Here is a 27,846-nt window from a genome sequence, read left to right as displayed (position 1 = left end):
GAGAATGAGAAACAGCCAGTCCCATGGATGGAGGCTTAAGCCTCTTGCTGGCAAGTGGCTGCCCTGGAAGGAACAGTGTAGAAGCAGAGGCTGGCTTCCCTTCTGCTGGGATGCTGCATGCTGTAGGAGAGGGTTTCCAAGTGGGTGATAGCTGCCTCCCAGGATGCTGGAATTGGAATTGTGCTGGAACTTGTCCTCAGGTGCTCTGATAGGAACAGCAGGCATCCTAACCTCAGTTCTGAGTGTCTTCAAGGAAACCAAATGCACTAGGTGGACAGATAGACTGATGTTGATGCCAGTTGGGTGCGAGTAGGGCTCTTCCCATGCTTGGGCACTGTGTAAGAGCTCAGGACGTTTGGTTTAGCTTAGTGGGGAAACATTGAGAAGCTCAGGGAGAACTTGTGCATGACTTGGCAGTTTGGGCCTTTAGAATAAAACAAGTTGATTTTTAGAGAAAACCACAAGATGTTCTATTTTCCACGCACCCAGGTATGAATTAAAGCCTGTTCGGTCTTGCTCCCCTGCTGGACCTTAAGCTTTCCAAGAGTGGGCTTTATGTTTCTCTTGTTCTTTCTGGAAGCCCTGGTGCCCAGCACAGGGCCTGGGGCAACATACTGAGCACCCAATGAACATCAATTCAAAGGAGGAGTACATGAGATGTCCTGAGCATGCTGGGATGCAGCCTGTACTAGGCTTGAGAAAAATGGGAACATCGAGAGGCGATGTTGTCACGCTTCAAGGCAGCTCCAAGACAAGCCAGAGTCCACCCACACAGAGCACCCCAGCGGCTGGCAGGATGGAGACTCCAGAGTTTGCCAGGTCCCTGGGGTGTGGGCTGAAAGGAGCCTGCGCCACTGTCACTGGCCTCGCTCCCTCTCTCATTTCCAATCCCCTTCCTTCTCGTCACATCCCTCCCTCCACCCATGCCCTTTGCCAGCAAGGGGCGAGTCTCACACCACTCCACACGCAGGCAGACAAGCTCTGAGGTTAGGCAGCTTGTTCAACTTCACATGAGTGGAAAGCAGCAGAGTGAAGATCTGAGCTTAACCCTGCCTGGGTGGAAACCTCCAGGTAGAAGACTCCAGCTGGAGCCGCAGCGCCTGCTAAGCCAAGAATGGCTGAGGTGGGATTTGCAGGGGCCTGGGGTTCTACCACTTAGTGTTGCTTTGAGGGAGGCACATCCTAGGTCTGGTGTTCATTTAGACTTAGAGACATGCTGTCTAATGCAGCCGCTGCCACCAGCCACACTGGCTACTGAGCACCAAAAACAAGACTTGCCCAAATGGAGGTGATGCCTTCAATGAAAAATACACGCATTGTGCTGAGGACTTGGTAAAAAAATATTTCAGGGACTAGCATTGTGGCTTAGCCAGTGAAGCCACTGCTTGCAATGCCAGCATGGTCACTGGTTCAAGTCCCAGCTGCTCTACTTTCACTCCAGCTCTCTGCTAATGCACCTGGGAAAGCAGTGGAGGATAGCCCAAGTCTTTGGACTCCTGCCACCCACGTGAAAGACTCAGAAGAAGCTCCTGGCTCCTGGCTTCGGCCTGGTCCAGCCGTGGTCATAATGGTCTCTTAGGATAATTAATCAGCAAATGGAAGCTCTCTCTCTGTCTCCTCTCCCTCACCCCCCCGTAACTCTGCCTTTCAAATAAATAGATAAAATTTAAAAAGATATTCCATTATTAATTTTTAATACTTCTATGCAAAAGTGTGACTATTTCAGATATAATGAGTTAGCTAAAGGATGTGACTAAAATGAACTTTCATTTTTGCATGTGGCTACTAGTGATGCTGCCCTCGTTTCTTCCGGACATGCTGCCTTCTGGAAAATCAGTCCCCAAGCCCTTTACTCAGTCCTAGCCATGCTACGGGGGAGTGATCGGGAGGGGCCTCCCAGTGGGACAAGGGTGTTTAACAACTGTAGGAAAATATGCCAAGAGTGGGATGCTGCCCCAGAAAGCAAGTTGGGTGGGGTGTGCTGTGGACAGCCTGGTGAACTCCTGGTGTTCCTTATAGGGGAGGGCTTGGGCGCAACCTTTAGAGAGAAACAGAACCTTCTGAGTTCCTTACCTGGGGTTCCTTGTCCTCACACGGACAACTGCAGCATCATCCATTTCCACATGCACCTCCCCTGTGCTGTCCATACTGTACTTCCATACCCACCGAGTCCTTTAATGACCACAGGGCACAGCTGTTTTCCTGGTGCAGGGATTATGACTGTGCCCATTCTATTTTCATTTGAAAGGCACAGTTATGGGCCCGACACAGTGGCCTAATGGCTAAAGTCCTCGCCTTGAACTCGCCAGGATCCCATATGGACACTGGTTCTAATCCTGGCAGCTCCATCTCCCATCTAGCTTCCTGCTTGTGGCCTGGGAAAGCAGTAGAGGATGGCCCACACCCTTGGGATCCTGCACCCATGTGGGAGACCTGGAGGAAGTTCCTGGCTCCCGGCTTCAGACTGGCGCAGCACCGGCCGTTGCAGTCACTTGGGGAGTGAATCATCGGACAGAAGATCTTCCTCTCTGTCTCTCCTCCTCTCTGTATATCTGACTTTGTAATAAAAATAAATAAATCGTAAAAAGGCATAGTTACACAGAAAAGGAGAGAAACAGAGAGACTTTAAACCACTGACTCACACCCCAGATGGCCACAACAGCCAGAGCTGAGCCAATCTGAAGCCAGGAGCTCCCTCTGGCTCTCTCATGCGGGTGCAGGGACTTTAGGAATTGAATAACCCTTTGCTGTTCCCATTTTAATGAAGAGAAAACTGAGCACCACCCAAAGGGGACAATGCTGCTCAGGAAACTATTGGCAGAACAGGCTCTCAAATCAGATCTACCGGCCCCCCCTTGCTCACCCCTGTCTGAGGCTGTGATAAAAAAAAGAGAGAGACAAGTAGAGAGAGTCAGGTCTCAAGGGTAGGCAGGGTGGGTGAGGGCAGGAGTGCAAGAAGTGAGAGGCTGTGTGGCATAGGGGCATGGTGTGGGTTGGGGCAGCATGCAGTTGGTGCTGGCAATTAAGAAATCGTGACCCAGGGCCCGGCATAGTAGCCTAGTGGCTAAAGTCCTTGCCTTGCACTCACCAGGATCCCATATAGGCACTGGTTCATGTCCTGGCTGCTCCAGTTCCCTTTCAGCTCCCTGCTTGCGACCTGGGAAAGCAGTTAAGGATGGCCCAAAGCCTAGGGACCCTGCAACTGCATGGAAGCCCCAGAAGAAGCTCTTGGCTCCTGGCTTCAGATTGGCTCAGCTCCACTGTTGCAGCCATTTTGAGAGTGAACCAGCAGATGGGAGATCTTTGTCTGTCTCTCCTTCTCCCTGTAAATCTGACTTTCCAATAAAAACAAATTAATCTTAAAAAAAGAGAAAGAAAGAAAAAGTTGTGTCCTACGTTGTGCAGTGCCTGGGTTGGATTCCAGGTTCCAGCAGATTTTTGATGCAGACCCTGGAAGGTGTGTGGATGGCTTAGGTTAACTGGGTCCCTGTTACCCACATGGAGACCTGGATTGTGGTCATGGCTCTAGGCTGCAGCCCTGGTCCTGCTCTGGCTGTTGCAGATGTGTGGGGGATTGAACTAGCAGTTGAGATCTCTCCCGCCATCTCATATAAGTAAACAAGTAAAACCTTTTTAAAAGTGTGGTGTTCAATAGGGCCGGCACTGTAGTATAATAGCCTGAGCTTCTGCCTGCAATGCTGGCACCCTATATAGGTGCCAATTCAAGTCCTAGCTGCTCTAGCTCCAATCCACCTCTCTGTTTATGGTCTGGGAAGGCAACAGAGGATGGCCCAAGTCATCAGGCTCCTACCCCTACATGGGAGACCCGGAGGAAGCTCCAGGTTCCTGGCTTTGGACTATCCACTCTGGCCATTGGGGCTGTTTAGAGAGTGAACTAGGAGATAGATCTGTCTATCTCTGTATCTTTCCTCTCTCGATAACTCTACCTTTCAAATAAAAATATAATTTTTTTAAAAGTGTGGTGGTCGAGAGGAAGCCTGGCATTTGTGGTGACAGTGATGACATTGACCTGCCTACACCAAGTGCCTCACAGGGCAGGAGCTGCAGCAGGGGAGGGATTGAGAGGCAGACCTGAGCTGTTGGGATGAGTCCAAGTAAGTGATTGGAGCTCCTCTTTGGGGGCATGGGGGAGCCCTAAGTGCCTCTGGCTCCCGTCCGTTGTCTGTTATGAGCACTGATGGTTAATAGCAGGCTGTAGAGACAGGAAAGCTCAGAGCAGAGCCAGCAGGGCTCCCATCTGGGTCGCGGTTTGCCCAGGTCAGCAGCCTGGCTTGAGACACTGTCGGGACTTCCTTCCCAGGGTTTCTGTGCTGACGGTTGCAAGTGCTCCAGGACATGCTGTGTGTGTGGCTGAGCCACGGCGGGCCCCACTGTTTGCCAGACCTCCAGGGATCCAAAATCTACCTTGGGAGGGGACTGATATCCTAGACGGCTCTGTCCTCGGCTGGGTTCCAGTTGCATGGGAATCAGTGCTGACTCTGGTGGGCAAAATGGAGCTATCTGCTAGCTCTCAGCATCATCACACACCTCCACAGACCAGCCACATGGGCTTATCTGCTCAACATTGCAGACCTCTAGAGGAGAATGGCTCTGAGATACCAGCTTCTGTGAGACATCAAACATGCTCTCAGCTTCTTTTCAATCCCATGCATGCAGCTGGCCATGGCTCTTCCTATTGGCCATCTCAAAGCTCTGAACCCAATAAGCAATTTTCCTGGATCCACCTAGTGCATCGTCAGGGTCCATGTGCCTACGCCCTTCTCTCTTCTTTGGTTTATCTTTTGCTCTTGTTCGTATCTTACCTGCTTCTCATTATTGATTGAATTGGCAGAGGTCCTGGGATGGGTTTTTGGAGGTTGATTCCCAGCTCTACCATTTGTTAACCACGTGACTAGATTATGTCATCCTACAGGTATAAAATGGGGGTGATAGCTGGTTGGGTTGAACTAGGTTTCAATGCCCATTGATGTGTATGAAAGCTGAACGGGATGTTGAACAGACTGGACTAGTCTGCTGTACATATTGGTAAGCATGGGAACCAGGGCAGGGGGCAGGCCTGGCATTATAGGTTGCTCCAACTAGGCTGCAGCTCCCACTGGTTTCTGTGAGGACCAAGTGTGTGCTGGGCAGAACCAGGCTGGACTGCAACACTCATTGGTTCCAGTGGAAGACAGGGCTGGAAACAGAACCGACCCAGCAATTGCAACCACCAGCTGATTGGGGCAATGGACTGTGCTGGGCCCTGTACTTGCAAGTACACACAAGAATTTGGTCTGGGATCACCTCAGACAATGTTTCTTTGGGGATCTCCCCAGTCAAGCTGCTGGACTCAGAACCCTAACCATGAAGAGAAGTGCAGGTTCCGTGGTCTGCCATGGAGTGCAAGTGTCAGAGCTGAGCCTCCTCAGAGGCTCACACAGAGCAGTGGAGAGCATAACCAGGTGCACATGGAGGATACGGCAGTCTATTGGAACCTGCAGAGGATACCTGGCACCACAACAGAGGACAGAACAAATCAATCAACTACCCCAGCCATATGTTGGCAGTGAAAAACTGGGCAAACAGAAACTCTGAGGTGGACTATGTCAATCAGTGGATTCTGCAGCGACTTCATTGTGCTTGGAATGGCGAGACTGGTAGCAATTCATAACTCTTGAGCTATCGAAACCACTTGAGCAAGACCCTTGGAGCATGCCCCACATCGGAGACCTGGGATGGGTGGGAGGCTGGGTGGGGCTTCTCCTTTATCTCCTCCTTTACTCCAGATACAGAAAAAAAAATTGCAAATAATAGTCTTATCCACTTAGTCCTTGAACCTTTGAGTCCTAATTAACTATGTAAAGATTGTCAAAAATTAAAAAATAAAAATAAAATGGGGTGATAAGTGCCCCTGACTGGTAGTTGGGATTTGTAGGATTACATGGGATAAGAAGTACAGGATCATAGGTCAATGCACAGTCCAGCATAAGACATCAACCTCACCCTAGCTCCTACTATCTTATTAGCATTGAACCTGTGCTTTGTACGAGCTTTCTGGAGCCTTCCATGGAACATAACAGAGATGGGATGGAGAAAAGCATATAAAACTACAGCACACCCTCCCCTCACTCCTATCAGAGGAATCTTGCAGAGAAGATGGTAAATGATGAGTGCCGGCAAGAATGGGGATCCTTTGCATGTTGTTAATGGAGATGTAAATTAGGACAGCCACTATGGAAGGCAGATGTAAGTTCCTCACAGAGTTTAAACTGGAATCAGCATACAAGTCAGAAGTTCCATTCTTGGATGCATGCCCAAACTATATGAAATCAGTCTGACAAGGAGACATGCACACTTCCTTGTTCGTTGCAGCACTACTCACGCTAGCCAAGGCATGGAAATAACCCAAGAGCCCATCCACCCATGAATAGATAAAGAAAACAGGATCTGCAAGGGTCCTTCAAAAAGTTCATGGAAAATAGCTTCAAAAGTTTATTTCGATGTAAACATTTTTGAGATTCATGCATGCAAGGACGTTTCAAAGAGTTCATGGGAATGTCTATTATGAAAATACAATGCATTGCTTTAAAATTTTTGTTGTTCCAAAATAAACTTTACTTTTTCTTTTTAAAAATTTATTACTGGGGCCCGGCACGGTGGCCTAGCGGCTAAAGTCCTCGCCTTGAACTCACCAGGATCCCATATGGAAGCCGGTTCTAATTCCAGCAGCCCTGCTTCCCATCTAGCTCCCTGCTTGTGGCCTGGGAAAGCAGTAGAGGATGGCCCAAAGTCTTGGGATCCTGTACCAGCATGGGAGACCTGGAAGAGGATCTGGGCTCCTGGCTTCAGATCGGTGCAGCACTGGCTGTTGTGGTCACTTGGGGAGTGAATCATTGGACAGAAGATCTTCCTCTCTGTCTCTCCTCCTCTCTGTATATCTGACTTTGTAATAAAAATAAATAAATATTTAAAAAATTTTGCTAATGTTTAGTGATTCAAGAGGCAAAGCTACAGAGAGATTAAAAGAGAGACAGCTCCTAGTCTCTGGTTCACTCCTCAAGTACCCACAGTGGCTGGGGTTGGGTCAAGGGTGACACCAGGAGCCAGGAAGTCAGCTCAGGTCTCCTTGGTGGCGGACGACAGTCCAGTTACTCAGCTCTTTACTACTGTTGCCTGGGCGCTGCATGGGCAGACAGCTGTATCAGGAGCCAGAGTGGGGCTTCACACTCAGGTCTCCTAACATGGTGTCTTAACCGCAAGACCAAATGCTTGCCCCTCAAATTCCAGCTTTCCAGGGACTTTTAAATGCACCCTTGCTTATGCACAAGGGGATACTACTCAGCCTTCGGAAAGAAGGAAATTCTGTCATGTGTGACAATACGGATGGGCCCAGGAGACATGATAATAAGCTCAATAAGCCAGGTACAGATAGATAAATACTTATGACCTCATTGCTCTGTGGAATCTAAGAGTGTTGAAATCCCAAAATCCAAGGAGGAGTGTGTTTGGGGCAAGGTAAAGGGTGTGGGTGGAGGGGAGATTGGAGATGTTAGTCAAAGGATGCAGAACTGCAGTTAGACATCAGAAGCAAGCACACGGACCTATGGCATTGTGTATGACAGTGTTCCCTGAACAACTGAAAACAGACTCCTGGTTAAAACCGTACCCAGTGAGGAAGGTGGATCTGGAGAGTCCCACACCATGTGAGGCCTGGGATCTTAGAATATGAACATTGAGGATCTCTACACCTTAGCAGTCAAGATTCTAAAACCGTGGGTTTGTGGGCCCAACAGCTTCAGCTCGGCCCTGGGAAAGTGACCCAAGAGGAGGTCATGGAGTCCAGTAGGACTTGGAGGCTGCTCAGGGATGGGGTCCTCTGAGGAGGGATATGTCTCAGCTCCTGGCCCATCCCCAAGGACTGATTCTCCAAAAGGGCAGAGTGGTTTGTCACACATACAAAGACACAGTGGAAATGCTCAGATACTGCTGCAGAGATAGGGCGCCACTAAGAAAGTCAGGGCAGGTAGACCTGGCCCCAAATGCCACCATTATACAGATAGGGAGACTGAGGGCAGAGATCTTTTCCTTTTCTTTCTTTTTTTTCTTTTTCAATCACAAAACCCTTATCAGAATCACCTGGTTAGCTTCCAAGATTGCATTTACTTCTAGGAAGGAGACTGTTGAACCTTGAGCCCAGGAGGCAGTGCCTGAAACAGTCCGGCCCACATTCTCCCCTTGCTCAATCTTTCTCCTTGCAGGAGTACCCAGCCTGGACAGCTGCGCAGACTCCAGCCCCTCCCTGGTGGTGGGGCCAGCAGCATCATCCCCATTGCAAGCAGCCAGCAGGAGATGGGTAACGGCTCCTCCCCTTCAATATTTACTGCCTGGGAACTGCGGAAAGCTGACCAGCTGCCATGTTTTCAGCTTTTGCTTTTCCCCCCCTCACCCCAAGAGCCTCTCACCTCCTTGTCCCTGCACTCTTCCCTTCTTGTGCTGACAAGAAATGCAGACAGCCAGACAGGTCCCCAGCCAGGCAGTCAGGGTTTCAATGCATCATAGAGGCACTGCTCTTAAGGTTCTGCCCACCCTGGCGGGGCTTGGGGAGTTACTGAATGGCTGTAGCTGCAAGGGACCCTGTACCCTCACAAATCCGCAATCCGAGGTCACTGGACCCTGCTTCCTGTTCCAGGAATTTGACCTTGGCACCTGGCAACAGTGCCGAATGGGGAAATGACTTGCTGGGAAGGTCACAGTCTCCCTCTCCCCACTCCCAGCCCTTGCTTCTTCCACCTACTTTCCCCCACTGCCCAGCTGGCCTGCTTCTCTTTAAAATTCAATTCCCAACTGGGAGTTGATCCATAACCAGCAACTCAGGCTCCCCTCGCCTGCCTCTGCGAGATCACCCTCATTTCCGAGAACTCATCCCTACGTTCCGAGAATTCCATCTCATCCAAATTTGGGCTTGAGCTAGGCAGATTCAGGAAAGAACATCTGGAGTTTCAAGCTGTCTTCTTTCTCTGAACTTGAGCCCTCAACCCCCAGAACCTGCTTTCCCTGGTCTCTGAACCTGCCCTACCCACGCCCAACATGAGCCAACCCTCCACTGCCTCTGCTACACCCTGTAGCAGGCAGGCACATCTGTGCACACCCCTTGCTGGCATCTGAATTCAATCCCATCCCCTCTCAGAAGCCACTCCACTGCCTGCCTCCACCGTGGAGGCAGCCTCCCCAGCTCCCTGTCGGCACATCTGTCTCCTGCTTCATCATCCTTTTTTCTGCCTGGCATCTGGCAGTGGAGCCATGGCATTCTCTGCTCACTCCTCCTCCAGGGACTACCCACCAGCCTGGAAGCCACAGCCAAGGCCTTTGCTGTTCTGGCCCCTGCTGACCGTTTCAGTGTCATTTTTTTTAAGTCACTGCCTCCTTGGGCATACCCATTGCTGCTGAGTGCTGAGTTTCCTTTGGGCAGCAGGCCTGGGCTTCAGACAGACTCAGGCTCCACGCTCAGTGTTTCTGGGCAGAACCATCATCAGCCCTGGCCCCTAAGCTCAGCTTTGCTTGTTCTAAGGCAGGCCTGTCCACATGACAGCCAACATTCAAAGGCATCAGTCCAGCACCATCAACAGGGTTCTTCATGCCAGAAAATATTCAGCAGAATCTTTTGAAATGTACTTTTGAAATGAGAATTGTTTAGCCCAAGTACTCATGGTTATCTGTGATTCCTCGGCAGGCACCTCTGAGCACACATTTTCAGAAGCAAAGGGGATACATATTCGAACATTAAAGAAACATGAATGACATTAAGTTAAACTGCTAGAAAACAACTCTGGTAACTTTCTTTATGATCCAGAGCCAAGGGGTCGCTTTTCAGAGCTCATGTTTTTGGGATCCCTGAAGAATGGGGAGACCTCAGTTCCGGAGTTATCTTGTTGTCTGGCCAGCTGGTGAGCTCAGCGTCCAGGAGGGTAACATTGTGACCAAGGAGGGCACGTGGGTGGAGGCTGGAGACCACACTGCAGCAGGGACCTTACCTGGCTGGCAGATGATGCTGTAGCTGCTGAAGCCTTTCTCCGGAAGTGAAGCTCATCCTTCTCCTTCGGCATCTCCCTGGGGAAGAAGAAGTAGGGGATGGCAGCCAGGGCCACAGCGCCTGCTGAGATGAGGAAGCCCAGCCACCAGGCACCCACCCAGCGGGGGTCCTTCTGGGTCAGATTGATGCCACCTGGAAGAGAAGGTCACAGTGAGGTTACGGTCAAGGTGGGTTTTACTCCTCAGATATCACCACCCTGGGGCCCCTGGAGACATTGGGTGGCCTGGGCCAGGAGTCTGGAGAACTGAGTTTTGATCTTAGCTCTGTCACCTGCAGCCTGTGTGACACTGGACCTTGGTTCTTTCAACCTACTGAGGCAATGTAGCATATGGATCGAGGTCATGGGTGTCAGGCTGGGTTAATGAGTCTGAATTCTGTGGCTTACTTACAACCTTGGGCAAGGCATTCAGTTTCCTTGTGCCCCAGTTTTTTCCTCAGTGAGATGTAGATATTAATAGTTCCTGCATCAACTGGGAGTGGTAAGGAGGATGAAAAAAACACATGTGAAGTGTGTAGCAGAGTTGGGCTATGTGGATGCTGGCTATGTTACTGTTATGATGACTAGTGGAGTGGTAACGGAACCACGGATGCAGTTCTCGGACTTGGCTGCTCACTAATCTAAGCAGGAGTGTTTGTCACCAGTATCTATAGAAGATCCACTTAGGATGCCCGCAGGACCAGCTGGGGAGATGACCAAAGAATGGCCCCTTGCCAAGTTCCCTAAGTGACTCTCACCTCATCTCCCACCAAGTTTAATGAGGATTGGACTACCCTGGGTGGCAGCACCAACGCTGTGTGTGTGTGTGTGTGTGTGTGTGTGTGTGTGCAGCATAGGTTCCCCAGGTGCTTGACCCTGAGCCACAATTGGCCTGGGAACAGGGCACACAGCTAGCATTCATCACAAGCCTCTGCAGTGCCGGCCATGGGTCTAGCCTTTTCACTGATATGACTTGAATCTGTCTCTTACTTTTATGATCTGCCTCTAGGCCAGACTGGGGAGGACTCATCCAGGTTCCTCCCCAACCACCCCCCACTTTGCATACACACACACACACACACACACACACACACACACACACACCTGTCCGTGCCTGCAACAGGCCTGAGCCACCCACCCTATCTGAGAGGTGGCATAAAGTCGTCACATCTGCCAGGCCAATGGCAAAAGTCCAAAACCACACATCCGCCCATGGCATAGGTGTGTCTGTCTTGGAGACCTAGGGAACCCTTGGCTTCCAGAAGCTCTACTTCCTGGGAAGAAGGAGATGTTGCAATGGGACTCAGACTCGGTTCCTGGGCCCAGCTTCCTAGGAAGAAAGGAGGTGGGACAGCCCATCCCTGGTGACCATGGCACTGAGTCACTGGACTCACTCTTGGCTGGGGACATACTTGGACCAAAGCCTGAGAAAGTCAATAAAGCCTATCCTGGCACTTGCGGCCTCCAGAACCTGTGGGAAGCTCTCCCCATATGGGACAGGGCATTACCAGCTCCTGCTCCCTTCTGTTTCCTCTGTGGGTCTAGGAAGCTTGTCTCCCATGACATAGGTGAGCACCCCTGAGGACTAGACAGAGGGTGACAGTGAGACCAGGTGGAGTCTTGTCATGATAGCACTGACAGTGGTTACCTCACTGTGGGACAGCACCTTACTGTCCACCCCCAGCACCACCACGGGGCTTGAGCACAGCTGTGCCCAAGGTGGAGGTGAGTTCCAAGATGAGAAAACTGAGGAACAGGGAGGCTAAGGAGTCTTGTCTGAGGCCAGTGGTGTCACTGGGAGTTGAATTCAGGTCCCAGGCTGCTCTGTATCCCCTGTGAGGCTTGGGGCAATTAGCTAGAGGCTGTCTGCCTCAGTGGACAGAGACGGGCACCCAAGGCTCACCTTCTGGCATCCGGTCAATGTCCACGTAAAGACGCAGCATGAGGCTGCCCAGCCCGAAGGACATGCTTGGTCCCATCATGGTCACCGCAAACAGGATCCCTGCAACACAGGCCTAGGTGAGGGCCTTGGTCCTGGGCTCCCAATGCAGGTGCATGCCACCCCCACCCCCCACCAGGTCCACACCAGATACTCTCAAGGGCATCTCCAGACCTTTATTAGTTGGACAGGGTGGAGGTGAGCAGCTTCTTCACCCAGCTCCCATACCCAGCCTCTCCTGCTTCTACCAGGAGGACAGGGGGCAGATTCTCACCGAGGTAGAGGGGTGAGTTGCTGTGGTGGGCAAAGTCGTCGATGTAGGAGATGCCGAAGGGCTGGATGGGCACCCCGCCCACACCCAGCAGGGTCTGTGCCGTGAGCATGATCCCCACCATGGTCAGATGCCGGGTCTCAGTGTAGCTGGAGCAGGTACCATTGGAGGAGGCTAGAGCTGGGGCAGGCATCGTGGGCAGGCACAGGGAAGGCTTGAAATCCTGAGAAGTATTCTCTGAGAGATGATAACTGAAGCTGTGACCATAGCCAAGGCCTGTATGGCATGTAGCTGTGCAAGGGCCTGTCTGAAGCCTGCCATGGGTGACACTGTGATTCCTGTTTCACAGATGAGAAAACTGATGCTCCAATAGCAATGAGCCAAGTCAAGGTGTTCTGACTCCAACTCCATGCTCTTCAGCTGTCCCAGGTGCCACCTCTGTGGGCACAGGCACTTGAAAGTGCCCTAGTTATGGTGGCTCCTGCATGGGGTGGGGCAGTCAGAGCAGAAAGAATATGACCCAGGTTTAGAACAAACACAATTTGGGAGACAGAGAGAGAGAGAAGACACATTCCAGAGAGAAAGAGGTCATACAGCAGGCAAAACCTAAGACTGTAAAAGGGTACTGTGTTGGTAGGAGGTGTTCAGGATGGGACTGGGTCAGGGCTAAAGGGACAGGAAGCTGGGGCTGGGTCATGGGGTTTTCATTCTGGGCAGGTTCTGTGTTAGCTTGGGTCACAGCTGCAGAACTAATTTAGTCTCTGTACCTGCCTCGTATTTGGTGAGCAAATAGGAGGAGACCCTCATACTATTATTATCCTAGGATAGTTGTCAGTGAGAGCTTTTCTCCATGGCTTTCCCTTTATTGGACTCTGGGCTGGCATAACTCATTCCAGCCAGCCACTCCCTCGGATTGAACAAGCCATGAGAACCAAGGTCATAAACCTGCACTCAGGCCTTCAACATGGACTCCAGAAACTGTATGACTGGGACAGTGATCTTCACCCTCTCTGGGCTTGAGTTTTCTCATCTCTCAGGCATCACATGGACATTCTCAGAGCTAAGGCATTTAGAGGCAGAGAGTCAGCATGCTGAAATGGAGCTCTGGGCAGGGGCGCCGGCTGGGTCATCCTCCTGCAGTCAGCTGGCTTGGGAAGTGCCTCCCCTCTCCTGAGTGTGCTCATTTGGGAGGCCTTGGCTGCCTTTATTCTCACGAACATCACCCTACACAACGCCCCCTAAACATCAGCTCCTGCCATTACTCTAGAGCTGGTGGCTGCTTCTACTCTCCAGTGCCTCGCGGAGGGCTTGGCACACAATAGAGCCCCATGGACATTGGGTGCAGTAAGAATGGATGACTTGGCCTGGGTGGCAGAGCAGGAGGGGGCTCAGAGGCCACCAAGTCTTGCATTCATTTTGGGCTATATCTCAGGCAAGGAGAAGGGTCTTGTTGGGGTTTCATAGGGAGTTGAGGAGGTCAGGGTCAGGTGCAGCATGCAGTGAAGATAAAGATGAACAAGTGGGACTTGGTGCAGAAACACTATGTGAAAGTGAAAGCTCTGGATGCAGAAATGTCAGCAAATATTATTTGGGGGCATTCTAAGCAACAGCCTCCTCGATAATGCTTGGCTTAGACTGAGATCATGACTCTGTAGACTTTATGCCCACTCTGACCTTTGCATGGCTCTGGCCCCACCCCTCTACCTGCACTGCCTCCTTCCTACCAAGCTGCAGCTCCAGGACCACCTCCTCCAGCTCCCTCTGGCTTCCTGCAGCTGCCACAGCCCTGCCCCTGCTCGGCATCTCTCCAGCCTCCCTCTGGCCATTACCTAGGGTGCTGGACTCTAGCAAAGCTGTGCATGCTCATCCCAGTGTTGCACTGCATTGAGGCACAGCTGCTTCATCTTCCCACTCCCTGGTCCTGGCATTCCAGGCCTCCCGTGGTCGGAGATAATGGGAGAATGAGGGAGGAACTGTCATCCCTATCAGGTCTTCTGCCAGCGAAGCCTTCCCCAAAGCCAGGCTGGGCCAGGGGATCCTTCCCTTGGCTCCTATCCCTGAGTTTCCCTTTTTACTGTTTATTATTATTAACATTATTATTAGTTTTTCACCTCCTTTCTCAGACTTGGAACTGGAGTCAAGGACTGAATCTATTGTGAGGATCAGGCACAAAATAGACAGCATTAAGTGGTTATTGGGTGAACCATTAGATGGATAGATAAAGGGAAGGTTGGATGGATGGATGAATGAATAGATGAGAGATTGGATGGATGGATGGATGGATGGGTGACTGGAAGGTTGATAAAAGTATGGACAATTGGCTGGCTGGATCATTGGATGGATTGACAGATGGGTGGATGGAGAGATGAGCAGACAGATGGGTGGGTAGATGGATAAATAGAAGAGAGGCAGAACAAGGAAAATTCTCAAATGGCTTGGGTCACTGCCTAAAGGTCAGGCATCAAGCATACCCTTAACAAAATCCCACAGACTGGACAGGGCTTCACTATTCCTAATAGTCTCTCCTTTTAAACATTACTTCATTTACTCTTTCATCCCTTATTCCACGAACGTCTTCAATTTTGTGAGGACTATGTGCATCAACACTCGGCTCATGAGCAGGATGTAATGCTGCTATCTTCCTATGAGCATTTTGTAAGCTCTGCTACATGTTGCACTCTAAAGAAAACTGTGTTCTAAACCCACCTACATCCCTGTAAAACCTCAGTGACATCCAGGGAGGCCTCCTCCCCCTGCCCGATAACTGTACCCCCCTGCCCCTGCTCTCCAGAGAGACCCACCTGGGGTTGGGGCTCAGGGAGAGGTGGAGGGTAGAGCAGGAAGGGCTAGCAGAATCCTAGGAAGCCTGGACTCATTTGGCTTGTCTCAAGGCCTAAGGGTGGACCAGGCTGCATGATAATACAACTCCCCATGTTGGGCTCCTGCCCAGTCCCTTGGGCTCTTACCGGGGTTGCTGTGTTCATAGCGGTATGGCTCTGAGAGAAAGTGTGGCAGAGTCATGAGCAGGCCGGCCAGAGTCACCAGGACAGCCCCACAGCCGATTAGCCGGGGCCGGTGTACCCGACTGCCGAAATAGCTCACGAAGACAATCAAGGTTGTATTTCCCACCTGCAGGGGAATGAGGGGACCTGTCACAGGGGAACCTGTACCATCCCTCGGTCCTGTGGCCTGCCATAGTATCCCCATCTGTGTAATGGGCTAACACTGCCGCAGGAGGGGAGAGTGGGCAAAACCAGGTCAGGTTCACCCAGGGGTCTCCCTGGCAGGGATGGAAAGGGGTCCTGAGGGTCAGGGATGTCATGGATGAAAGGGATAGCCTGAGGGTTAAGGCTTGGAAGCTCAGGCCTCAGAATGACAGTCCTGGAAGGTGAGTGATGCAGGGCAGGGGTAACTGTGCTGGCACAACCTGGGGGTTCTCAGCCTAACAACCAGGGGTGACCCCACCCAAGCTCCTTACTGGAACTGGTGGGGATGATACAATCTCTACTTTATAGATGGGACCCTGAGGCCCACAGTTAATAAGGACCTTCCTTCCTGATCCAGAGATCTGGCTATGGTGGTGTGTATGCAGGAGGTGCTCTACAGAGTGTCTGGGGATGCTCTACAACCTGTAGGCCTTGGAGAGGGAATTCACAACAGTCTGTCCTAGGAAGGGGAGAACACAGCTGGTCAGGGAGGGGCAGAGGCTGGGGCACAGCTGGACTCAGATCTCCAAATCCACCCAAAGTTGCTCATGCACTCCTTCCTGATTGGCTCAGATACCTTGACAGGAGTAGGCGGGGGAGGCTCCAGGGGAGGAGACCATGACAGGGGCTGTCTGAGGGCACTGGGCAGGGGCTGGTACCTCGTTGAAGGCAGCCAGCAGCCCTGAGGTCTGGCTGGAGAGGCCGAAGCGCTTCTCCACGGTCGAGATGGAGCTCTTGAGGTAGCTGGACACCATGAGCTGTGCCAGCTGCAGCAGGCTGTGGCACAGGACGAAGAACTGTTCCAGGGAGTGGGGGTCAGGGGAGGGGAAAGTCAGAAGAGACAGGCAGACAGGGAGGGGGAGTCACTTGGCAAGCCCATGGCTTCCCATGCAGGCCTCCAAAGACCCCCTGACTGAGGGTGAGGTCTTCCTGGGGCTGGAGATGGGGGCAGCCCCCTCTGACCCTTGGAGCTCCCCTCTGGCTTGGACTGGGTCTTCCTCCCTGCTGCTTTCTCCAAGAAGTGACCCCTGATTTACCTAGTTCTCTTCCTAGCACCACAGAGATGTCCTCTGTGAGACCACTTGCACACAGCTGCCCACCCCCAACCCAGGTAACAGTTCCCAGCCTGCCTAGAGACTTGGTTGAGTTCCCCAGAGAACAAAATCTGGCTTCCTGGCTATGGAAACTAGGCTGTGCCTGGGCATACACTGTCTACTGCCAAGGATCCTTCTGAATTTGGGTTTTCTCATCTGTATACAGAGGCCTCTACCTCCCAAGCTGATAGTGAGGCACCTGGAACCAGGCGGGTCCCCCCAAGGATGGCCACACTGGGTGTACCAGGACTCCCTCATCTATGAACAGGGTTGGGATCCCTAGGTATTCCTGCCCTCCACTCCCACCCCGTGGCCCACAGAGAGGAGGGACATGGGTACCTTTGGAGTATCTGAAGCCAAGCTAAGTGCTTTTGTAGGCCACCTTTCTGATCCTCATAGTCACCCATTCTACAGGGGGAAAGTGAGGCTGGGAGAAGGCAGTATCTTGCTCTGCATTGCACAGCTGCCATGTGGCACAGCCTGTCCTGCTGGGCCCTGAGGTCTGGCCCCTGCCCCTGCCAGGTCCAAGCGCTACCTTGATGTTGTGAAACACACTGGGGCGTGAGTCCCGAGGGGTTGGGCTGGCGTCCCCTCCAGCCATGTCTTCTGCACACACTGTGGTCTTGTCTGGTGTTGGGGGCTCCTCGCCCGCTGGCCCTGTGGGATGGACAACAAGGGAGACAGTGACATTCCAGAGAACAGACCTAATTCATGTTCTGTAGACCCAGAACCCAAGGTGTTTTGGGGAAGGGACTTTAAGGGTCTACAAGAGTCTGAATGGAATTATTTTCAGCTACCCTGACTTCTGCTTTGAAGGCAGGAAAGGGTCTCACTTCCAGAGTGAGGGTGTCCCTGGTGCCACACTGGGCAGATCACTCCTGCAGTGTACCTATGTGACACCTTTGCTTTGTCCCCAGTTTGCACCTCTGTCCCTTTTAAGAAGAATTGCCCATCCCTTAGCCAGCCACCAGAAGAAAGCACACAGTTTCCCAGCCAACCGTAGGCCCATGAGAGTGAGATGGTGGGGACTTGGGAGTCTGAGTTTGGGCCTGAATCCATCCAGCTCTGCAAGCAGGTGCAGGGTCAAGGCTCAGCCCACAGTCAAGGTGTCAGACCCTTCCTGGGTATGCCTTGGAAGAGACACCAACCCCACAGGGTACTCCTGATGGAGTCACAGGGTAGGCCAGCCGAGGCCCCAGATCACGCCACCACCCCTGTCACCGGCCAATGCATAAAGAACCCCCTGAGCTCAGCCCACTCACTTCTTCTTGCACACCAGAGGCCAAGTGGGATGCTGAGGCCTTGTTAAGGCTGTTGTGACCTTTCTCACCTTGTCTCATCTATGCCACTACAGCCAGAGGCAAACTGAGCCTCTTCAAAGGCATCTCCTGACTCCCAGAGTGGAGCCAGGAAGTCCAGTCTGGGGAGACTCCGCCCACTATTTAATGCAGGCCCCCTGGTCCTCCTGTCTCCCAGGCCTCACTTCCTGCCGGAAGCCTCCCCCATTGTCCAGGCAGCAGTCCCCCTCAGAAGACACACTGCTGCCTGGAATCTGACCCATGACCTGAGGGAGCCTCTGACCCAGTAGGCCCTGATGTTGCTGAGACCCTGAACCGACAGGAGCTACACACACAGGGGACCAGGGAGCCTGAGGTTTAAATCCAGATACAATTCATGGACCATAAACCCACGCTTTTGAAGTACACAATCCGTGGTTTCCAGCCCATCTGCAAAACTGTACAACTATCAAGATTTTTTTCCAGAACTGACTTATTGTTGCAGAAGAAATCTCCTATACTCATTGGTAGCCACTTGTCATTCCCCTCTCCACCCCGCCCTGCAGCGCCTGGCAGCTACCAAACTACTTGTCATCTCAGATGCTTTCTAGAAACATAGTTGTGCAGTTTGTATGAGTTTTCTGTGATTGGTTCTTGTTTTAATTAGCAAAATCTTGTCCAAGTTCAGCCTGCAGCAGCCCATGTCAGGACCTTACTCCTTTTGTGGCTGAATAATATTCCACTGTGAGGTCAGCTTATCTGTTCGGGATAGATGGAGATCTGTGTTGTTTGCGATTTTGTGAACCTCATGAAGGAGCATTCTATATGAACATTTTACAGACAAACATTCTCTCGGTTGTGGGCGTAGAATTGCTGTGTCGTAGGGCAACTCTCGGTTGAGCTCACCAAGGAACTGTCAAACTGTTTTCTATAGTGCTGCGCCATGTTGGATCCTGATTGCTCTGCCTCTCTGCTAATACTCGTTGTTGTCTTTCCAATCAGCAGCAGCCCAGCAGGCGCAGTGTGAGAGGGTGCTTTGATGCAGCACTCCCCATGGACCCATGAGCTTGAACATTGGCGACATGTCTATCCAGGCACCTTAAGGAATATGACCAAGGAAGTGGAAGTGCGTAAGTCTGGGGAGAGTCCCTTTTTTGGGGGTAAGGGTTCTCAGAGGAAACAGGAAAATATGAAAACAAAAATGGACACCTGACAACCCCAGGGAAAGAGCTGACCTAGGGAAGGGTCCCTGGCAGCAACAGAGGAGTGAGAGTGACTCAAAGCACAAACACCCTCTCCACCCCCATCCCCATCCCCTGGGGCAGGCTGAACATGGCTTCCCTTCCTTGGCAGCCTCAGGTCACCTCCTGGCGTCTGAGTTCTGGCCTCATGGGCAGTTCCTTGGGGAATTGTTTCCACAGCTCCATACCCATCTATGCTTTCTTGGGGCCTTGCTTCTGATCAGAATACCCATTCCTGGAGCCCCAGCTCTGTTAGGTCATCCTGGCCCTCAGCCTCCACCCCAGGGGTTAAGTTTAACTTCACTCCAGCTCTGAGTACACACTGTTCTCTTCCACAGTCCCCAGTACTTGCTGGGTCACCTTTTTGGAGAGCAGGGTCAGTCCACCAAAGGCCCAGGCTGATCACATGCCAGGGTTGCAGGACAGAAGTCCCTGACTTACAGGTCTAGCTCTGAGGGCCACCCAGGGAGTGGCTGGGGAAGAGGGATAGACCATCATGGGCCAGCTCAGAGCATGTGCCCCAGTCTGGCCTCCTGGCTGGCTCTCATGGGCATTCTGGGGCCTGTCTGTGCCCCATAGTCGCAGCCTCCCAAGCTCTCAACTGCTCTCTTCTGGGGCCTGCTTCTCTTAGTTCCCCAGTTCCCTGAATTCCTCCTCTAGGGGACAAAGACACTTCCCTTTCCCTCCCCACCCTGCACTTCTGGTTTGGGGAGTTGGCACTGGCAGCACCTCCTACTACAGGTTCCCCCTTTTCCTGCTCAGGAATCCCAGTTGTGCAGTCCAGCTGAGTCCGGGGCTGGGGGTAGGGAGGAGAAGGAGGGTCCTCAGCTGCCAAAGGCAAACCCCAGGGCAACGTGGAGCTTGCCACAACTGGACACCCTCTGCCCTAGCTTGACATTCCAGCTCCGCCCAAAGCCTCGATCTATCGGAGTCTCAGCCTCCTAACCCGCAAGGCAATAGTGATGCTGCCTACCGCTGAGGTCCAGGACCCCCAAATTCTGAACAATTGAGCAAAGAGCAGAAGCAGGTCATGAAGCCTCAGAGGTTACTCTGCAACCTGCTACAGCCCTTCTCCCACACTGGCTGTAGCAGGGCCCACCACCACCACCACCACCACGAGGGCTGCCCTCTCTGTGTCTGATGAGAGAGGAATGCCAATGAACAAGCCCTGCAGAATTTCCCTGTGTTATTATTGTGTGATCAGACTCCTGGCTTCTGCCTTGCACACTGGACAGGCCACACACAGGCTCCCTGTTTCCACATGTGCTAAGGCTGGAGGCTTATGTGTGTGGTAGAGAAGCACACTCTTCTCTGCGCACCTGCCTTTTGTCACAGGTGCCTTTGCTGTGAACTTGGCATTGCGGAGGACAAGAAGACAGCTCTTCTCCCTGATGCAAGGTGAGCACAGTGAGGGGCACAGGCCTAGGACATGGCACACAGTGGACCCTCCGACCTCCTCCCCATCACACATACACATCAAGGGCCAGTTCCCACTATTTTCCTGGTATGTCTTCAAGACCCTCTGAGGCGGCAAGACCCATCTTTCATCCCCTTCTAGGCACACACACCTGGTTGTTCTTCAACCTGTTACCTGTATCCTGACATCATCCCCGTCATCTCTGCCTCATGTCTCCCCTCTCAGCTCAGCCCAGTCAGCCACGAGGCAGGAGCATTGAAAGTCTGCTCTCTCTCACTTTGGCAGCAATGACCCAGGTTTGAAGTCCCCATCTGCAGACCTGCTGTGTAGCTTTAGGTTAGTGGCCTCCACCCTGCATTCAGCCTGGGCAGGAAAAACCTGAAACTGATATTGACATGACCTGCAACTCCACTGTCTTCAATACCTTTGTTTTTCCTTTTCCAGAAGTGTTAAAGCTGTGAGTAGTGGTGTTGTCCCTTATTGTGACAAGCCAAATGACAAGCTTAGCCTCATCAACGGGTTGTACATTGATGGGACACATGGTCAAGGCTCCACTGAGTGTGGCCCTCTCACCCATTAGGCAGCCAGCCCATCCTGTTGGCCATCTGACCTTTGCCAGGACCACTCACCTGCCTTCCTATTTACTTTGTGGCAGCAATAAGTGTTGCCACATTCAGAACCAGAGTCTCGGGTCAAAGTTAACAGTGGGGGTGGGAGGTGGGGGAAACTGGGAGAGGGGGAAGAAAATCAACCATGGCCCTGGCTGTGGGGTAGGCTTCTCAGGCTCCCTGTATCCCTAGGGAAGTGGTCAGGTTCAGGAGCTCACTCTGGGGCATCACTGTGAGCTGGGACCAGGCTGGGCCCACGTGCCTCTCCTCATAGTACTCTTTGGGGGTGCTGCTGAGATCCCACATCACAAGTGAGCAAAGGGGTGCAGAGAGGCAGGCGGTGACTTATCTGGGACAAATGGGCAAGTGGTGACATCACTGGTAAATGACAAAGTCTGACTTTTTGGCCCCCTGTGACAGCCACAAGAAGGTGGCTGGGCTGCAATGACAGCCGTTGGACAAATGCAGAGACAATCGCAGGGCCCTTCTGCCCTCCTGTAAGGTGGCAGAGGCAGTGGCTGTCAAGTGGTCAGTCAGTTCCTAGCTGGCTGACACTGAGAGGGTGCTGTCAGGCAGGGCTGGGAAAGAAAACCTGGCAAGAAGGACGTGTGGCCCGCAGTCAAGAAAGCTGCGTGTGATAATCAGGCACTCAGAAGCCAAGCCTAGATTTAAACTTCTGGAGAGGCTGTGCCCAAGCCCAGGGAAAGCTCTCGTCCTTGGCGTTCACTCCAGCCTGATATCTGCAAGAGAATGACCTGGGAGAGACAAGGTGTGACATTTTCTTCCAGTCTGTCACTCTATGGAGAGCAAGCCCCGGAGCCTGGCACGTTCCTGGGGCTAGCAAGTAGATCCTGTGAGTCTGTGAAAGCAGCAGCAAGGTGCCTACAAGGAGGTCACCTGGAGAAGGTCCTTGGTCAATGTCAAGGTGACCCAAGCACCAACTTTGTCAGCTTTCAGCGTAAACTCACCAGGGAGTCTATTTCCAGACCTGGTCACCTGGCCTCAAAAATAACTTCTCTTCCTTCCTGTGGGAGACACAGCCCAGTGTTTCTCTCATGTTTACCCTCGTCTTGGAAGCAGCCGGCTGACCCCTTAGTCCACCTCCCTCTGCATTTCCTCATCCTTCCCCCACTACTCTGTCCCTTCCCAGTCCAGTTGCATTCCAAAGCTTTTTGTTTCTTCCTAACTTTCCTGTGTTGAAGAAAAAAAGCTTTCCCCACTCCAGCTATTGATGTCATTGCCCACCCCCAATCCCAGCCTCATTTTGCTAGGGACAGAACACAGGTAGAGGCTCCCCATGGAGACCAGGCCCCTTCCCTGGTGGAGTGAAGGTGGTGTACTCTGGCAGGCGCCCTAAAAAGCACATGTGGCCCTCAGGCTTGTTTTTCTGGGATTTGCACAATGCCAGTTCTCAGAGTGCTTTCAAGTCAGTTGCTAGCATTTACGAACCAGGAAATCCCACATGAAAACTTCAGATCAGCAGATCTGGCAACACTGAGTTCCTCTACCCTCCAATAATTCTATACAGCCACACTCAGCTGGGCCTATATGTGGCAGTTTGTCTTGGAGGAACATCTTTGGGCGTGACCACCTGTTCGCTCCAAACGGGAGGGGTCTTGTCATCTTCCCATGGACCTCCCCATCTGTGGCCTCCAGATGTGAGATGACCACTGGTTAGGGCCTGGCTACCCACTACCCACTTTCAGTGGGTGAGGAGATAGGGCTAGGGAGTGTGGTGGGGACAGAGCTAAAGCTCTAAAGGCAGATTCACTCTTTAAGCCAGATAGGGGTAGCCCCATGTCAGTCCTCAGGGGGCCCCCAGTGCATGTGTGACCCCTCATAATCTTTGACAGGTGCTTGGAGCTGTAGCCCAGGGTGTGTCAAGGCTACAGAGGCACAGAAGAGAGGGCCCTTGCTGAGAATGGAAGGTTCTGGAATGCTTCCAAAAGGAAAAAACCTTGGAGGAAAGAGAAGTGGCAAGGCTGGTACACTGAGGCACTGGAGGGATTAGAGCAGCTGGGGGACCCGCCTTGACTGCCAACCTCACGCTCCGAGATCTCTGGCTGTGTGAGAAGGTGGAGAGGCCAGGCTAGAGTCAGGGACATGCTGGAGTGGAGCCTAGACATTCTCACAGTGAAGAGGGTAGACAGGGCCTGGTAGGGGGACACTGGGGAAGTAGGGAACGATGTTGGGGCTTGAACCACCATCACTGGGAGCCAGGCTCACAGGGCGCTCATTGCTGGCTCTGGTGAATTTGGGTGGTAGAGAAACACCCAAGGGAGACGTTCAGGAGCTGTGGGAGAGAGGACACAGGGTGCAGGCTCAGAGGGCCCGCCCCTGCAGCTCCCATGTCACAGCCCTGCTCCAGCCTTCAACCTTGCTCCCTCCTTCAGCTTAGCTCAGCTCAGCAAACATATCTGTGATCTGGGAAGACCTTGAAAGCTGACAAGTGGCTTGCAGGGATGACTGGCTGTGTCACAAGGGGTTGGCTGAGAGCCGTGGATGGACAGGAGGCTGAGGAAGCCACAGTGGCCACACCTGCTCAGCAAGAGTAAGATGCCAGCACCCGTGTGCTCCAACAGAGGAGGAACCCATCTAGGGAGCATGCCAGTGGATATGTCATGAGTCTTCCCACTAGCTGAGATGGAGTAGGATCGAGGCCCGGCAGCAGCAGTGGGTCAGCAGCCCTGGTGAGGGTAGGCACCGATGTTCAGATTCGAGCAGGGACAGTAGGGTCAGCCTTCTCACGGGGTAGGCAGTGTGGACCCTGCCTCCTGCATTGCCCTGGATCTCATGGCCTTTGAGCCCCTCTGCCTGGCTCCCACAGCCCTCGGCAGCACAGGTTGCTCTGACAATAAACCCTGGAATGGTTCATTTCTCCCTTTTCTGCTAGAGGAGGCAGCCATCTCTCCTGTGGCAGTTTGTGGCCTCATCCTCCTGACAGGTGCCATAACCCAGTCCCCTGCTAAAACCCTTGGGGTCAGTCAAAAGACTTTGGAGTGAAATATTTGATCTGCTACACTGAAGCTGTATGTCCTCAGGCAGCGCCCTTTGCCCTCCCAGCCTCAATTTTCTTCTGTTTTGGGAACAGTACCTGCCTCAGAGGCTTGCTGGGGGGACTGCAGGGGAAGCCCAGCACACCAGAGTCCTTGGCAGTGGTGAGCTCCTCCTGTCCTCTTTCCCCGCCTTTGTAACACAGGACAGAGAGGTTCAACCAGGACAGGCAAGTGTGACCCAGGACAGGCTGGTGGGATCCAGGACAAGTACGACATAGCATATGTAGGTGTCTCAATGCACAGGGAGCCAGGCTCTGAAAGCCATTCTTCTGGCAGACACCCACACCCCTGAACCTTGTTTTCTGGCCCCAATAGATCGTTGCCATTCTTCATATCCTCATGTCCCTTGGCACTGCTAAAGCTTTGCCAGGTTGTGCCACAGCCACTCATCCTTGCAAGCCACTTGTCAGCTTTTAAGGCCTGACCAGATCACAGACATGTTTGCTGAGCTAAACTGCAGGAGGGAGCAAGGCTGAAGACTGGATCAGGGCTGTGACATGGGAGCCGTAGGGACAGACCCTCTGAGCCCAGGGTCCCAGGGGGACCAGCCCTGCATCTTGGAGACAATGTCAAAGGCAGGGAGGCAGGAGGTCTGGGCTATGGACTTGGCTGTCATTTTTGGGAAATTCCTTCTAGCTGGCCCCTTGGGTGGTCGTTAGGCAGCTGAGGCGGCCTCCCAGCTGCTGCTCCTGGAGGGGGGAGCGCCCAGCATGGGGGAGGAGCCAGGCCCTGGCTGGTGGTTTCCAAGCTGGGTCAGGGATCCTGTGCTGGGACTTTCTGTTCCCTGTTCTGGCCCCCGCTATCTTCTCTAGAACCATGATGACCCTAGTCGCAGACACTAGAGCATGGGGGATGGTGTCCCCAGAATTCCCAGGAAGCCACTGTCCTAAGCAGCCCTCAAAGCCATGCTGTTTTCTCCTCCATGTGGCTGCTTTCTTGCAAGGTTCACCTCACCTGGCTCCCTTCCTCTAGTGTCTCCAGCGCTTGAGAAGGTCCAACTTCCAAACACTGGGCCTAAGCTGTACCGGCTGCCTGGATCATGGGGTCTGGACATGGCCTGAGCTGACTCCCTGGAGCTCTTGGCTCTTGGCCCATGTTCAGCAGCCCCAGCCTGCAAGACTTGTCAGAAGCCTAGTGAAGGCTTTGCCTTTCATGTTAGCTTGAGTTTGAGCCTGACTCTGCAGTACCTGGCTGTGCAGCCTGGGATAGGTCACTGGGCTGCTCGTGGTGAGCAGCCATGCTGCGACTCTTTGGAAGTCACATCTAAGCCTTGTCCCTCCGGTGTGTGCCCCTGGCTTGAGCAGCTGGCCCTCTACCTGCAGTGTCCTGCCCTACCCATGTCTTCACAACCTTCAGTGCCCCCTTGAGCCTGGCCAAGGTGTTCACAGGGCCCAGAAAGCAGGGTATACAAGAGCTTTGGGTGGCCTAGAGGAGACACTGGGGCCTGTTCCCTTCTGCAAGCATGTGCATGCGTGTAGGTATGCACATGTGTGCACTTGCACACACATGTGTGGAATGGCGGGGGGGGGGTGAAGTAGAGGCCAAAGAATTTGGATCAGAGTTAGGTCAGTAAACATGGGGGGTTAGCATGGCAGGGCATGGAGCAGTCCCACTGTGCCTTCCGCTCAGCACACTCCAGCCTTCCCTCCACACCCAACCAGTGGTCAACAGCCCACTCACAACCCTCAACCAAGCAACCTTCCCAGATCTGACCTCATTCTCATAGGTCTCCTGGGAGGAAGCATCCACCCAGCCCTTCCTGCCAGTCATAAACCTCGCACCATGCCATGGAGTCCATGGCTAGCCCTTAGCCCAGCCTGTCTGTGGGGCTCCTGGAATGGAGTGTGGCCCTGCCTGAGGGGGTGTGAGGCTCACAAGGAACAAGATGGAGCTGGGGAGGGGAGGGCGGCAGATGACTGCATAGATGACGCCCCTCCAGAGGCCTGTCCCTGCCTGGTAAGTGCTCGCCTGGTTGCTACATTCCAAAATCAGCACACTGCTACACCACTGCTTCCTTGTCACTCGCAGAAGCTGGCTTACCTTCTGGCCTCCTCCCAGCCAGTGCCAATCCAGGTAGGTTCCTGCAGATCTTTCTGGGCACCAGCTTTCCTGCTGGGCACACCTCCAGGGGTCCTCTGCCTAGAGGTTCCCCTGTCTGCCTTCTGTTCAGGCACGCTGTTGTTTCCCTCTGCAGGGTTGCTTTCCTGCCCTTTCCTTGCCCCTGCTCATCCTGGTCCACTCAGCATGGCCTCTGCCTTCTCCAAATGTCTGTTTGCTCTCTGACCACACTCCTCTCTCTGTCCTCTGCTTCCTCTCCCTTTTTGTCTCCCCTGGAGAGGCTGAGCAGGACATGATGAGGGGTCGATGAGCCTGTCTTTCCCATATCCTCAAGGCAGGCTGGCTGGGTTCCCTGCCTCCAGCTGAGTAAACAGGTCCCTTCCTGCCCCTGCCGCCATCCCCTCCCTCAGCACACCTCCACTGCCTCCTGGCCACGTGCCTGGCTCTATCACGTGCAGATAGCTGGGGAGCACAGCCGGACCCAACACCCATCCCACCAGTGCAATTCTCTCCCTTCTCACTGCACATGGGATGCTCTGCTTTCCGTCTCAATGCTCTCTCCCCACTTTGTCCCCACGTACCTATCCTAGGTCCCATGATGGCTGGGGTGATGTGCGTTCCAGCCCGTGAGACGAGAGGATCTTAGCAGGCAGGAAGTGAGCCTCACCAGGGGTTCTTGAGACTGTAGCTGATGCACCCACAGCAGGAATCTTCGGCACTGGGTGATCCTTCTGGGGCCCCACAGTTTAGTCTGGGAGCCACCGTGGGTTAGGGAGTTCTGCTCAGACCCAGCCTACTCTGCAAGCGGCCGTACCCCTGAGAGACTTGCTCCTGTGTCTCTGTGCACCCAGGCTCTCTGGACTCTTGTCTCTGTGAATCCTGGCTGTCTGGACTTTTGTGCTCTGTGGTTGGGACAGCCTGGGATTATTTGTAAAGAGGTGGGGTTTGGTTAGGTCCTGCCCCCAGCTAGGAGGAGCAATGGGCTAGCCACCCCCCCATGGCTTAGACTCAGCCCTTTTTTTTTTCCAGCTTCATTCTAGGCCTCTCCCTTGGAAAAGTTCCTCCTGATGTGTTAGCACTGAGGAATGAATGTGGGGGCACTATCCATGGGCCTGCCTGCCCCTCCCCCGAGCCCTTTTCCACCTAGCCCCTGAGCCCTATAGGGAACACTTTATCGCTTTCTGAGTCATTGTCCTTTGTTCACACAAACCCTAATCTTTTCACATGTCCCCCCACCCCACTCCTACTCCCACCTGTCCTCTGAGCTAAAAGGTGGAGAGGACTTTGTTCACTGGGAATTCTGACGGGATTTGCCCAAACATTCATGGTAGAAGCCTCGTCATTCACAGCCATCCAGGTTAGGCTGGGGAGCGACAGGGCCACCACGAGATGAGCAGTTTTCTGACATGAAGGCTGAGCACAAAAGCCTTGGAACAAGATAGATCAGGGGGCCAGCCAAGCCATCATGTGCTGGTCATTTGAGCAGTCTCGGACAAGTCTCCACACCTCTCTGAGTGGCAGCCCCTCAGTTGTGTGAAATGCAGACAATGCTCCTTGCTGGCAGAGCCTCAGTTGGGGTTTGGTGATAAAGACGCCACGCCTGGAGGCCTGG

The 27,846-nt window shown here is 53.0% G+C and overlaps 1 protein-coding gene across 2 annotated transcripts in view; it reads right to left on the bottom strand.

Moving 5' to 3' along the window:
• The window catches only part of SLCO2B1 (solute carrier organic anion transporter family member 2B1), a 40,726-nt gene extending 13,608 nt beyond the window's left edge, over positions 1-27,118 (bottom strand). Inside the window, exons 1-7 of one of the 2 annotated variants that reach the window (XM_004589890.2) lie at positions 26,816-27,118; positions 17,113-17,234; positions 16,143-16,280; positions 15,244-15,406; positions 12,281-12,514; positions 11,971-12,069; positions 10,032-10,222 (exon numbers count right to left, since the gene is read on the bottom strand). In XM_004589890.2, coding sequence (XP_004589947.2) covers positions 10,032-10,222; positions 11,971-12,069; positions 12,281-12,514; positions 15,244-15,406; positions 16,143-16,280; positions 17,113-17,234; positions 26,816-26,831 — 963 coding nt within the window. In that variant the 5' untranslated portion in view covers positions 26,832-27,118. The remainder of the gene's footprint in view (positions 1-10,031; positions 10,223-11,970; positions 12,070-12,280; positions 12,515-15,243; positions 15,407-16,142; positions 16,281-17,112; positions 17,235-26,815) is intronic. The other variant, XM_058663582.1, reaches the window with a different exon arrangement.
• Positions 27,119-27,846: the final 728 nt, after the last annotated feature.

This window comes from Ochotona princeps, chromosome 4, assembly GCF_030435755.1.
Source record: "Ochotona princeps isolate mOchPri1 chromosome 4, mOchPri1.hap1, whole genome shotgun sequence".
In the NCBI taxonomy this organism is placed as follows: Eukaryota; Metazoa; Chordata; class Mammalia; order Lagomorpha; family Ochotonidae; genus Ochotona; species Ochotona princeps.
The sequence above is the reverse complement of the archived record's forward strand: the minus strand, read 5'-3'. Positions and strand labels throughout refer to the sequence as shown.